The sequence below is a fragment of the Dipodomys spectabilis genome, unplaced genomic scaffold (assembly GCF_019054845.1).
Source record: "Dipodomys spectabilis isolate Male_0828 unplaced genomic scaffold, ASM1905484v1 ptg000231l, whole genome shotgun sequence".
Taxonomy (NCBI): domain Eukaryota; kingdom Metazoa; phylum Chordata; class Mammalia; order Rodentia; family Heteromyidae; genus Dipodomys; species Dipodomys spectabilis.
The window spans coordinates 6,326,269-6,339,912 of NW_024870908.1; the positions used below are offsets into that span (position 1 = coordinate 6,326,269).

The following is a 13,644-nucleotide window of genomic DNA, read 5'->3' on the forward strand; positions in this document are numbered from 1 at the left end:
CGTGCCAGATCTTGGCCAACTCTTGGCACTGGATGTCATGACCCCATTTTCCAGTGCACGCTGTGCCATGGACAGGAGGATACTCCTGCCTGGCAGAGCTGCCCAGATGGCTCTGCCTGAGGCAAGGAGGACTGGCCTGACCTGTCAGAGGAGCCAGCCCTGCTGGCTGGGCCTTTCTGCCCCCGCATCCCGAGTGCCTGAGTCAATGGGCAGGGGCTGATGCGGCATAGAGTGGGGTGGGCAGGGAAGCCGTCCATGTCCCAATAGAATCCTCAGGACTCATCCTGGTCTTACCTAGGCAGCAGAGGGCCGCCCCGCCTCCCCCCCCCCCCCATGCGTCCCTTGTTCTCAGCCTTGGCCCTGGGTCCCATGTTTCCTCCTGCCCCACTCTTCCTACCTGAACCTGTACAGTGCAGCCTCTGTTCAGTGACACCCTGGTCCTACCCCCCCCACCTTTGCATAAAACATGCCATCAGGGACCGGTGATAAAACTCACTAGAGAGCTTGCCTGGAATGCACAGGGTTGGCCCTCAGCACCCCAAAACAACCTCAGCTTTTGTTACTCAATCTCCCAATAAAGTCAGAACTCCCCCATTCTAGCAGAACACACACCCCTCCACCTGTTGTCACAGCCCAGGTCACCAGGAATGTATCACTTCCTGCCCTGAGTGGCTTTGCATCCACCCACCACAGGACCCTTGTACATGCTGCTCTTATTGGAACTGTGGCCTCTTGGATTTTTCTCCTAACATTGGGACCATAGGGAAAGATTTCTCCTGAGCGGCCCAGCCAAGGCTCAGTCATCCTGTCCCCCATACTGAGATTCATTGTGGGAGTGTGTCTGCCCCTATGAGGCAGTGAATTCCTTATGGACAGACAGGTTTCTGTTGGGATCACCTCAGATCACTCTAGCAGGCTGAGCAGGGGGCTAGATGCACAATAACTAGTCAAGACATGACTTTTTTTTTTTTTTGTCGGCCATGGGGCTTGAACTCTGGGCTTGGGCACTGTCCTTGTGTTCTTCAGCTCAAGGCAAGTACTCTACCACTTGAGCCACAGTGCCACTTCTGGTTTTCTAGTGCTTGATTGAATATAAGAGTCTCACAGACTTTCCTGCCCAGGCTGGCTTTGAACCTTGATTCTCAGATCTCAGCCTCCTGAATAGCTAGAATGACAGATGTGAGCCACTGGCACCCAATTTATAAACGTTCTTTAAGGAATGGATGTGAGTTAGAGGCCTGTAGGAGCTACTGCAGGGACCGGATGCCAACCCACTGGTTCCAGCTCAGTGTGGGATGTGCCCAGGCTACACATCATCTCTCTGCCGCAGCAGGCAGTGATGACAGTGCTGAGCCTGGCTTGCCCTGCTGGCCTGAGGTAATTAGGGCCTGTGTTACTCACAGGTGTCCAGCCCAGGGCCCTCCAGGAAGTTGTGGAGACACCAGGGCCCCACCCAGCTCCTCACCCATTCTGTGGTGTGGGCAGGAAACTGGTGGGCAGGGGACAGGGAGGTTGAGCCCCTTGTTACCTGGGTGAGGGACACAGGCAGCTGCCGCAGCTGGGTAACCTGAGGGGGACTGGTGGGGGAGGGGGGGCGCAGGACAGGGCCCTGCTGCCAGGGTGGTGAGGTTGAGCCAGGCCCAAGGGTCCCCAGGGACAAGAAGCCGAGACCAGGGGCAAGGTAAAGAAGACTCACATCCAACTTCTCCTGACCCCTCCCCAAGTGCTGCAGGACAGAAGGCAGTGCTTCTAAGCCCGGGCAGGTCTCAGCGACCTTCCAGGGCCCAGAGAAGAGAGGTGTGAATCCCTGGTCACACACAGTTGGCAGAGGCTGGGCCCAGCATAGGGTAGCTCTAGTCCACCTTTCACTTTCCCAGCTGCTATCCCACCTCAGAGAGGTGTCCTGCCCACTTGGTCTGGGGAGGCCAGGAAAGCTCCGCCATGGTCCCTTCTCCCCAGCATCTGGCTCAAGCCTCGGATCTGGGACTTAAGAGACTACCAAAGGGGCATCTATGCCTTTCTGGGGCATCCAGAGGACCCATAGCATGGTGGGGGGGTGGAATAGTTGGTGTCACCTCAGTGAAGACCTAGAGAGGGTGGCTGAGCCCCGCTGTCCTCAGGCAGCACTGGGGCCCTGGTTCTGGCAGTGTCCCCCACACCTTCCTGGCCATGATGGCCTCATGACTAGCCAGGCCAAGGGCAACAGGACCGATGGCATGTGAGGTGGAGGTCCCCAGTGCCCGGGTCCTGAAGGGAAGCAGGTTGAGCAGCTGATGTGGGGTTGGGCACAGGAGGAGTCGGAAGGGTTAAGTGGTTCCTGGTCCCTGGTACTTTCCAGGTCTCTGATCTGAGATCGCACATGCTGTCCTGAAACTTTCATCCCATCCCCTGGCCCTCTCTCCCCAGGTCTCTGATACCCCTGCTGGACCCAGACTCGGGACTCCTGGTCCTGGCTGGAAAGGTAAACAAGAAGCCGCTCCTGGTGCCATCAGCCACCTAGAGTCTGGGCCCTCTTCTGCTGGTGTCCTCCTTGCTGGACCCTCTAAGAGGAGTGCCTAAGCCACATGCTGGCGGTCAGGCCTATAATCCTAGCTACTCAGGAGGCTGAGATCTGCAATATATTCAGGGCCAGCCCGGGCAGGAAAGTCTGTGAAACTCTTATCTCCAATAAGCCACCAGAAAACCAGAAGTGGCGCCGTGGCTCAAGTGGTAGAGTGCTAGCCTTGAGCTGAAGAGCTGAGGGACAGTGCTCAGGCCCAGAGTTCAAGCCTCATAACTGAGAGAAGAAAAAAAAAAAAGAGGAGGACCTAGAAAAGTGCATGCTGGCCCTGAGGGGGTTTCCCCCCTCGCCCCCCCTCTCCGCGCCACTGCCATTCACCTCTTCACCTGATCAGCCAAATGATCAGATGATGTGGTCCTAGACAGCTGGCTTCAGAGCTGTGTTAGCACACAGTGGGCAAGCCGTAAATGTTCCCGCAAACACTGGGTACTCGTCATGTGAAATTGGTGGTTAAACAAGTGAGGGAAGGTCTGCCAAGGGCACAGCTCAGCACCCAACAGTTGGTGCTCCTAGGTGGCCCTCATGGCTCTGTGGCTTGGGTCCCGGGAGGAGCTGGGAATCTGGTGTCGGAGCCAGGCCCTGCCCAGGCCACCAGGGCACAGCCAGCAGATGGAACTCAGACAGGGCTTGTTTCAGGGCGAGAGTCAGCTGTCCTGCTACGAGGTGGCTTTGCAGCAGCCAGCACTGAGCCCAGGTGAGTCCCCGCCCCTCTCCAGCCTTCCCCTTCCATCCTTTTCCCTCCCTCACTGTCCCCGGTGATGTCCTTGGCAGTGACTCGGTGCGTGCTGGAAAGTGTGCTGCGGGGGGCGGCCCTTGTCCCCCGGCGGGCGCTGGCTGTCATGAGCTGTGAGGTACTCCGTGTCCTGCAGCTGAGTGATACAGCCATCGTACCCATCAGCCACCATGTGCCCCGGAAGGTGAGGAGGAGTTTGGGAAAGGGACTGCGGGCGGGGGGGGGGGGGGGGGGGGGGGAGTGGGGGGTCTGGGTCTGAGAGATGAAGGCCTTACCACCCCACCTGCCCATCACTAGGCTGTGGAATTCCATGAAGACCTATTTCCAGACACTGCCGGCTGTGTGCCTGCTTCTGACACCCAAGCCTGGTGGGCTGGGAGCAACCAGCAGGTAGGGCCAACCTTGCCTCTTGCTCCCACCCAGCTCCACCAGCCCCTGCAGCTCCAGTATAGCCATGTGCAACTTACTGGACCGGCTGTTCCCTCCGCTCACTCCAGCCCTCATCTAGTCTACCCCTTCAGAGGTTCCCTTCCCACCTACTAGCCTGTGGTGCTCCATGCCCTCAACTGCCAGCCTCTCCACAGGTGCAGAAGGTCAGTCTCAACCCAGCCTGCCGGCCCCAACTCAGCTTCACTTCCTGTCTGGTACCCCCTATGGAGCCTCCCCCAGATACCACCCAGCCTGTGGAGACACCGGGGACCAATGCAGACCCGAGCGTAAGTATGAGCCACGCTACCTTCCCGTGGCTGATACATGACCCTGATGGGTGCACTGTCACTTGAGCCATGCCTCCATTCCTTTTCAGTTCATTTTTCAGATAGGAGCTCATGCTTTTGCCACAATCCTCCTACCTCTATCCTGTCCTAGCCAGGATTACAGATATGCACCACCATGAAAACACACACACACACACACACACACACACACACACACACACACACACACACACACACACACACACACACACACACACACACACACACACACACACACACACACACACACAGCCAAGTTCTATTTTATGTGCCAATCTTGGGGCTTAAACTCAGGATCTGGGCACTGTCCCTGAGCTTCTTTTTTCTCAGGGCTAGTGCTCTATCACTTGAGCCACAACACCACTTCTGGCCTTTTCTGAGTAGTTTATTAGAGATGAGAATCTCACAGACTTTCCTGCCCAGACTGACTTCAAACCATGATCCTCAGATCTCAGCCTCCTGAGTAGCTGGGCTTATAGCTGTGAGCCACTAGAGCCTGGCTTAGCCAAGTTCTTTATCTTGTATGCATTCCTGAATCTGTTATGCTTGACAATTAGACAAGACAATACATGAGGACTGGGTGTGGTGTCACCCACCTGTGAACACCTGTCATCACCAAGTGTTCTCCCTCTTGTTCTGTACTGTGAGCCCTTTTGTTTAGTGATTTTGTTTTTTGATAGAGGGTGTTTCTGCCCTGGCTGTTCCCAAATTTATGTTTCTTCTGCCTCTACCTCCTGAGTGGCTGGGCTCACAGGCATGGTGTCACCATGCCCAGCTAGCAGTGTTCTAAACCCTGATGTCCACTAGCAACATTGTTCTGGCTTCAAACACTGGCAGCTGAAACTTCCTGGCGCAGCCTCCCACCAAGCTAGGAGCCAGGACCTGCTACCTCTGTCCACATGGCCTGAAGCCCAGCCCCTGCCACCATCCATGCCAGCAGCAGAGCCTATGCCCAGTCCAGTGTCTCATGGCCAAGAGAGGCCCACAACAGGAGTTGGCCTGGCTCTGCCTAGCCAGCACACCAGGGATCTGATGGCTAACTGGGTCCTTCTCCCCAGGAGGGCTTCTCTTCCCCTCCCAGCTCGCTGACCTCACCCTCCACACCCTCCAGCCTGGGGCCCTCGTTCTCCAGCACCAGCGGCATTGGTACCAGCCCCAGTCAGAGGTCGCTGCAAAGCCTCCTGGGTAAGCTGCTCAGGACAGCCCCAGCTGTCCTCCGTCCCCCTCAGCCAGATCCAGGCTCCTTGGAGTCATTTGTTCTGCGGGGGGAGGGAGACAGAGAGCGAGCTTCTGCCCTGTCCCACAGGGAGGACAGCAGGCAGGCCGGCAGGCCAGGCCCACAGTGACAGGCTCTGTGTGTCCTCTATCCTCTAGGCCCCAGCTCCAAGTTCCGCCACGCTCAGGGCACTGTCCTGCACCGAGACAGCCACATCACCAACCTCAAAGGGCTCAACCTTACCACACCTGGCGAGAGCGATGGCTTCTGTGCCAACCGGCTGCGAGTAGCCGTGCCCCTGCTCAGCAGTGGTGGGCAGGTGGCCGTGCTGGAGGTGAGGGGCCTCACCCCATTAAGGTTGCCTCTCAGCTGCCTGTAGTTGGCAAGGATGCTCAGGGCATCAGCCACCCACATCATCTCTCTGAGCAGGGGCACGTGCCAGGCTCCTGCCCATCACGTCCCACAGTCCTCCCAGCTGGCCCATGCTGTGGGTGCTATTCTTATCCCCATTTTACAGATGAGAGTGAAGAGGCACAGAGAGGTTTAGTGACTTGCCCTGGTCACACAACTGTGTAAGTGGAGCTGAGTTTGAACCCAGGCCACCTGAACCCTAAGCCTGAGCTCTTTCCACTACTCCACGCTGCCACCCCCTCACTTTCTGGGGCCTCACCGTTGGCACCTGGGACTCAGAGCATGAGGGACTAAGGCAGAGGGCTTGGGCCATCCAGCAGTGGGTGCATCTGCTACGGAGGGGTGGGAGCCTAGGCACAGTGTGGCCCTGCAGTCCTAGGACTCGCCCTTCTGCCTCATCCTGATGGGGTAGGGGGTGGGGTGCCTCCCCAGCTGCGGAAGCCTGGCCGCCTGCCGGACACAGCGCTGCCCACGCTTCAGAATGGGGCAGCCGTGACTGACCTGGCCTGGGACCCTTTCAACCCCCACCGGCTAGCTGTGGGTAAGGAGGCTCCCCCCACCCCGCTCCCTTCCCCACTGGCTTGAGGGAAGGCCACAGATCCTGAAGAGGCGGGGCCCGGCAATGAGAGCTGCTCCTCTCTCTGCAGCCGGGGAGGACGCCCGCATCCGACTGTGGCGAGTACCCCCAGGGGGCCTGGAGGATGTCCTCACCACACCGGAGACTATACTCACAGGTTAGGGTGACTCAGGTAGAAGGAGTCTGCGGGAGCTGCGACTCCCGAGGGGCTCAGAGCCACCTATGGCCCTCCCCAGGTCACACGGAAAAGATCTACTCTGTGCGCTTCCACCCACTGGCGGCCGACGTGCTGGCCTCCTCCTCCTACGACCTCACCATCCGCATCTGGGATCTTCAGGCCGGAGCTGAGCGGCTGAGGTTGCGGGGCCACCAGGACCAGGTAGGACAGCTACTAGAGCAGACAACCCAGGCATGTGGTGAGAAAGTTGCCCCTTAACCCCCACTTTGTCCCCAGATCTTTGGTCTGGCCTGGAGTCCCAATGGACAGCAACTGGCCACTGTGTGCAAGGACGGGCGTGTGCGGGTCTACCAGCCCCGGAGCAGCCCTGAGCCCCTGCAGGTGAGTACACAGAGGCTAGGTGTTGGCCCACTGACCCACTTGGGGAGCTCTGTCTGGGCCTCATGTGCTGGTTCTCAACAGGAAGGCCCAGGACCTGAGGGAGCTCGAGGAGCTCGTATTGTCTGGGTGTGTGATGGTCACTGTCTTCTGGTGTCTGGCTTTGACAGGTGAGGATTTGGGGACCCCTGCCCCCCAGGCTCCACCAGAGTCCCCCTTCTCCACAGGCACCAGTCAGGCCTGCAAAATAATTTTCCTCCCTTCCTTACTCAGTGGGACCCGTGGCTAGATGGGTGGCTGGTTGAGGTATAGGTGAGTTGATGGGTGGGTGAAGGGGTGAATGAGCAGATGGATGGACGGACAGGTGAGAAGATGTGCATGGGAGGGAAAACTGAGTCAATGAGGAGCCAGGGGTTCAGGCCAGGCCCGGAAAACCAGGCCTGATAGGAACTAGAGGGGCACAGGAAGCCCAGAGCCAGGCCAGCGAAAGAGGCCTGGACATGGACACCTGGAACTTTGGAGGTTGGATCAGGGAAGGGTCCCTCAAGGTTGAGACCATCCGGGCTGGGTCACAAAGGTGCTGCTACAACCTGGAGAGGAGGGCATTGCAACCTAGACGGGAAGGCCGGAAAGCTGCCCAGCTGAGCCGAGGGCAAGGAGCAGCATGTGCGGAGAGGTCCCTAGTTAGGAGACTAGCAGTGGGCTAGGCTGGACACCCCCCTGCACTGAGGAGGGTAAGACAGAACAAGGAGTTGGGTTGGGACTCCACGGCCCCTGCCCCTGGCCAGGCCAGTTCTGAGAGTTGGAGTTGGCTTTCCTTTTGCCTACTGGCCCTCAGGCTCCCAGCCCAGAAAGGATGAGGGTCCCTGTGGGCATCTCTGCCCTGCCCCAGGCCTCTTCCAGCCCTAAGGACCTGCTTCTGCCCTGACCCCTGGCAGCCGAAGTGAGCGCCAGCTACTGCTGTACGCAGCTGATGCCCTAGCGGGTGGCGCCTCTGCAGTACTGGGCCTCGACGTAGCTCCCTCCACCCTGCTGCCCAGCTATGACCCAGATACCAGCCTGGTGCTCCTCACTGGCAAGGTGGGCTGGGATGGGTGGTGGGGTGTGGGAAAGGCTGGTGTAGCTAGTCCCTTCACTGTCGCTTTCCATCCTCTGTCCCCCAGGGTGACACCCGCGTGTTCCTGTACGAGCTGCTCCCTGAAGCCCCTTTCTTCCTGGAGTGTAACAGCTTCACATCATCAGACCCCCACAAGGTGGTACCCCCCACCTGGCCATCGAGCTTCTGTCCCCAGTTGGGACTGCAGAGCTTCCCTGCCCCCCTGTGGTCATGAGAAGAAGTGCAGGAGCATGTGGGGTTGGGATCAGACTCAGGGAGACTGGCTGAAATTATCCAGGACTTTTGAGGGCTGGTTGTTATGCAGGGTCAGTATTAAAAATCAAACTTTATAAGGTTAAGCTATGTGAACCTGCAGTATGAACATACAAGCAATTCCATGAAAAAAAAAAAAACACAAAGGAAGTAGAGCTGTGGCTCAAAGGGATAGAGCTGTAGCCTTGAGCAAAAGAGCTCAAGGACAGCACCCAGGCCCTAAGTTCAAGCCTTATGACACACACACACACACGCATGCATGCACACACACACACACACACACACACACACACACACACACACACACACACACACACACACACACACGCCAGGCACTGATGGCTCACACCTGCAATCCTAGCCACTCAGGAAGCTGAGATCTAAGGATCATAGTTCTAAGCCAGCCAGGGCAGGGAAGTCTGAGACTCTTATCTCCAATTAACCTCCAGAAAAGTGGAAGTGGAGCTATGGCTCAAAGTGGTAGAGCACTAGCCATAAGCAAAAAGAGCTCAGGGATAGAGCCCAGGCCTGGAGTTCAGTCCCTTCCCCACCACCACTACCAACAACAACAAAAACAAGCAAAAGGAGTTGGTGGCTCATACCTAACTCATGAGGCTGAGATCTGAAGATTGCAGTTCAAAGTCAGCCCAGGCGAAAAATAAAATAATAATAAAGCCAGAAATGGAGCTATTGATCAAATGGTACAGCCAGGCCCCAAGTTTAAGCCCCAGGACCAGCAGGAAAAAGAAAAAAATCAAGGAAACCAGGCATAGTGATGTATGCCTATAATCCCAGCTACTCAGGATACTGAGGTAGGATTGTGATCCAAGACCAGCCTGGGCAAAAAAGGTTACCATGTGACCCTATCTCAAAAATCAGACTATAAAGAAAAAGGACTGGAGGTGAGGCTCAACTGGGAGAGAACTTGCCTAGCAAGAATGAGGCCCTAAATCCCATCCTTAGATGGGGCAGAAGAAGAAAGAAAAATAAAAAATGGGTCCTGTGTTCGATCACTTGGTGATGTCACTAAGGCTATGCACCTACCCTGATTCTGGGTTAAGTGACCCATCCATCCTTGCTCAGCTTGGTATTCTGTGAGTTGAGTTGGCGGCTTGAGACGAGCCATGGTTGCAGTTTGCCCTCTCTGTTCACGTTACCAGCACGCCACTGTCCAGGGCCAGTCTTTGGTCACCTGGAGTGCTGTGTGCCCAGCCAGGAGCTTTTGGCTCCAGCTTCTGCTTCCTTGTCCCCCCAGGGTTTTGTCCTCCTGCCTAAGACTGAGTGTGACGTGCGGGAAGTAGAGTTTGCTCGATGCCTGCGGCTGCGCCACACCTCCCTGGAGCCTGTTGCTTTCCGGCTGCCCCGAGTCCGGGTGAGGTTGGGTCTATAGACTGTAGTGCCAAGCCCTCCATCCCACATTGGGAACTTAAGTTCTTGTCTGGCCCTGCCTCTAGCCCCTCCCCTATTCCCTGCTTTTTGAAGACACCTACCTCCTAATTTAGCTGGAACTCAGGGAAACCCTAGTATTGGGGGGGGGAATCCCCATTGCTGGTGTGTCCTGGTCTCTGATCAGTGTTTCAGGATGGCTGCCCCCCTTTGCTACAGAAAGAGTTCTTCCAGGATGATGTTTTCCCCAACACGGCCGTGAGCTGGGAGCCGGTGCTCAGTGCTGAGGCCTGGCTGGGAGGCGCTAATGGGCAGCCCCGGCTACTCAACCTGCAGCCCCCTGGCATGACCCCAGGTAGGAGAAGGGTCCAGACTGGGTGAGTGAGAAAGGAGTAAGTCCAATCTTTTGACGCTACGACCACACAGAGACCCGGGTCTCTTCCTGAGAATAGAGGGTCAAAGTCTCTCGACCTGTCCCTGTGCTCCTGGAGGGCAGGGCTTGTGGTCCTGTTTCCATCCCAGTTCCCACTCCCAACTCACACGTGTATGTGCCCACGTCTCCAACCTGGTCCCTGGAACAACCTTGTGAAGAGGGACTTGGATAACTGTTAAAGATACTCCTTGGGTCTCTACCTGGAGGTGCAAGTCCCCTGGATGCTAGCACCCAGAACCCCACCCAAGGGGCTCTGATACCTTATCCTTGCCCCTCCTCAGTGAGCCAAGCCCCCCGGGAGGCCCCCGCCAGGAAGGCCCCATCCTCAGCACAGTACCTGGAAGAGAAGTCAGACCAACAGAAGAAAGAAGAGGTAGGTGCGGGGAAGAACTGGACTGCAATGCAGTGAGGGAGAGCATGTGTCACACTGTCTCTACACCAGAGCTTGGAGGGGGAGCATGGAGGGGCATTGCGCTGCCTCCGGGGCATAGGAAGCCAGGGGAGCGGCAAAGGGCCTCAGCCCGGCCAGCCCTAACTGAACCAAAGCTGGACGTTGGCGCAGAAATGGCAGCATCTGGACCAGGAGTCACGATGCCTTGGTCTCTGACTGCCTAGCCAGGCATGGTAGCTCCTACCTATAATGCCAGAACTCAGGAGACTGATGCAGGAGGATCAGAACTTCAAGGCAAGCCTGAGCTACATACACGTCTGTGCAAAAAACATGTCTCGTGTGATAGAATAGCTACCTAGCAAGTCCAAGCTCCTGAGTTCAAACCCCAATACTACTCCCCCCCAAAAAAAGGTCATAAGGATATAGTCAGTAATAGAGCATTTGCCTAGAATGCACAAAGCTCTGAAGCTGATCCATAGCACGACCAAAAATGTAAAAATTGATGTATGCTAATAAGCAAAATCAACTTTGCCAGGGCTCTAGTTGAAATGGCTCTTTTCCTGACACTGTTGGGGTTGAGATCATGAGATTTTGATGTGTTCCTGAGGTCAACACTCTTCCTGTCTACTTTTGTAGCTGCTCAATGCCATGGTAGCCAAGCTGGGGAACCGTGAGGACCCGCTGCCCCAGGACTCCTTTGAAGGAGTGGATGAGGATGAGTGGGTGAGTGGCAGGCAGGCCCAGCTCCCAAGCCAGCAGTACCATTCCTCCCGAGCATCCTGCAGCTTGCCCCCATCCCCGTCCTTCCTAGACCCCCTTAGCCCCCTCCCACCTCTTGGTTTCTCATCCCAGGACTAGCCTGCTCACCAGGTACCCTGGGCCTCAGATGCCACTGCCGCCTCCTAGAGCACACCTCATATCTCTTCCAACTGGAGGCTGCCACTCTGGCCCTGGTACACTTCTCCCAGAAGCCCTGGCCCCCTGTGGAGCTCGGGTACTTCCACAGCTGCTGCGCCCACCACATCTCCAAGGACTGTCCACACCTCTGCTTCCTCTGGGACGAGCTGCCTCTCCTCAGCCGCCTGCTAGCATGTGGAACCAAGGGATGGGGGCTGGGGGTCAGTAGCATGTCCCTGGGCAGGTTCTGGGCTCCCTATCTCCCCTATTCTTTCTGCCGCCTGGGCTGGCTTTGTCTAGCGTTTTCAGTTGCTACATGCCAACCCATCTTGCCTGCTGCCCCAATTCTGGTCAAGGGTGTTGGGGGCTGGCCCTCCACCACACTGGGAGCAGCTCCAGCCTCAGGGGCCTCAGACCAGTTACCCTGCTTCCCAGGGCAAGTCAGGAGAAGAGGGTCTTACCCAACTGATGATCCCAATTAAGGGTCATGGGGCCCCTCAGGGACCTGGGTATTCTCAGCAATTAAACTTTTCTAAGCTGGCCATCTCCTGTACTGCTCTAGAAGGGGGATGGGGATGGGAGTGTGAGTGAGTGAGAAGGCCCTGGGTGCCTGTGGGTCTCAGCCTGACTTTGATCTTAAGGCCTTGAATGCTGCAAACTTGTGAGTTCATTCACTTAGCACTCAGATAGCTAGCAGTACTCTGGGTGCTTAGGTGCTGTAATGAACTGCAGGAGAGATGGGACTTCAGGTATTACAGCCTTTGACAAAGGAAGCAGACTTCATGAGCAGAGTGAGGATGGACAGTCAGAAGATGAACTATGAGGAAGGAAATAACTTGGATGCAGAAGCTGGTAGTGTTCATGGGTTGAGAAGGGGACTCTCATGTAACCTGAAAGCTAAGACCTGAAGAAGCCTGCCACAGAGAGACCAGGAGAATGGTTTGCACACAAGGAAGCTCAGCATAGTGCTGAGGGAAGAAGGAATTTGGACAGCCAGAGGAAAGAAGAAGGGAGAGAAACCATAGGAAAGGACAAGAGAAGAAAGGAGGGGAAAAGAGAAGGGAGTAGAGAGGAGAAAAGAGGAGAGGAAAAAAGTCAGTGGTCCAGAATGTAAGCCCAAGGTGGCCTGGTTTTCATCCATCTGCCACACACTTGGGGAGTGGAGAAGAAAGATCAAAGTCCTAACCACTGGGAATTCTATTAGGAGTGGACTATGAAGAATAAGCAAAATTAATACGTTAAAGGATAAAGGAATTATATAATAGGGTAGAGGATAAGAGCTCTGGAGACAAAAAAATAGAGGTCTCAAGAACAGAGGCCACATTCCTGTGGGATATCCAGAGCAGATCAGTCCAGAGGGACAGAATGCAGAGAAGAAAAAAAAAAGTGAGGTCTGAGAAGGTGGCTCAGTGGTAGAGCGCTTGCCTTGCATGCATGAGGCCCTGGGTTTGATTCCTCAGCACCACATGAGCAAAAAAAAAAGCCTGAAGTGGCGCTGTGGCTCAAGTGGTAGAGCGCTAGCCTTGAGCTGAAGAGCTGAGGGACAGTGCCCAGACCCAGAGTTCAGGCCCCACGACCCACAAAAAACTAAAGGGGGAGAGAGGCCTCTCAAAGGGTCTTAAATTGTCAACACAATGATCTTGGGCTTCTAAGACTTTACAATGATCAGAGAGTAAATGAAGTGGGTGCTGCTGGCGGCTTATGCCTATCATTCTACTCAGGAGGCTGAGATCAGAGGATTGAGGTTTGAAGTCAACCTGGGTAGAAGAGTTCACAGGACTCCCATCTCCAATTGATCAGCAAAATGTCAGGCTGGAAAGAATGGCTCAAATGGTAGAGCACCAGCCATGAGCAAGCAAGCCGTCAGAGCACCTCTTGACCCAGTTCAAACCCAGTTCTGATGCACGGGCGTGCACACACACACACACACTTGTTTACCCCCAACTCTCCTCAAAACATGGGAGCGTGGAGGGCAGTCACGGGCCTCATTTGGGCACAGATGTGAAGGAATGGAACTGAGTTTTTCAGGTGTCTGGGAGTTTCCCCGCAGAAGGAATCTGGAATAGACCTATTAAGTTCCTGGTTTTCTTAAGTATGCCCGAGGGTTTGGTGCCTCCTCTGTGTCCTGTTCCCTTATTTCCTAATGTTTCAGCCTAAAAAGTTCTGGCAAGGGAAGAAACGGCGCTGCTTGGCGCCGGCTGACCGCGCGGGCCTGGGCTGGCCACGGAGCCCCAGGTGGGCCCCGCCCACCGCTAAGCCCCGCCCTCGGAACAGCCCCGTCCGTTGTACGTCACGGCAGGTGACGCCCCGCCCCCTCGGAACTTTGAAAACGCGCATGCTCGCCGCAGCCTGACGCATGC

At 56.0% G+C, this 13,644-nt stretch overlaps 1 protein-coding gene across 1 annotated transcript in view; it reads left to right on the top strand.

Moving 5' to 3' along the window:
• Coro7 (coronin 7) overlaps positions 1–11,826 on the top strand; it is a 51,505-nt gene extending 39,679 nt beyond the window's left edge. Inside the window, exons 10-28 of the mRNA XM_042698090.1 lie at positions 2,407–2,461; positions 3,197–3,254; positions 3,332–3,477; positions 3,591–3,683; positions 3,878–4,009; positions 5,107–5,233; positions 5,423–5,598; positions 6,108–6,216; positions 6,323–6,409; positions 6,489–6,631; positions 6,707–6,811; positions 6,893–6,978; positions 7,747–7,888; positions 7,972–8,061; positions 9,433–9,549; positions 9,783–9,918; positions 10,278–10,369; positions 11,024–11,110; positions 11,240–11,826. Of these exons, the coding sequence (XP_042554024.1) occupies positions 2,407–2,461; positions 3,197–3,254; positions 3,332–3,477; positions 3,591–3,683; positions 3,878–4,009; positions 5,107–5,233; positions 5,423–5,598; positions 6,108–6,216; positions 6,323–6,409; positions 6,489–6,631; positions 6,707–6,811; positions 6,893–6,978; positions 7,747–7,888; positions 7,972–8,061; positions 9,433–9,549; positions 9,783–9,918; positions 10,278–10,369; positions 11,024–11,110; positions 11,240–11,245 (1,987 nt within the window). The 3' untranslated portion in view covers positions 11,246–11,826. The remainder of the gene's footprint in view (positions 1–2,406; positions 2,462–3,196; positions 3,255–3,331; positions 3,478–3,590; positions 3,684–3,877; positions 4,010–5,106; positions 5,234–5,422; positions 5,599–6,107; positions 6,217–6,322; positions 6,410–6,488; positions 6,632–6,706; positions 6,812–6,892; positions 6,979–7,746; positions 7,889–7,971; positions 8,062–9,432; positions 9,550–9,782; positions 9,919–10,277; positions 10,370–11,023; positions 11,111–11,239) is intronic.
• The last annotated feature ends 1,818 nt before the right edge of the window (positions 11,827–13,644 follow it).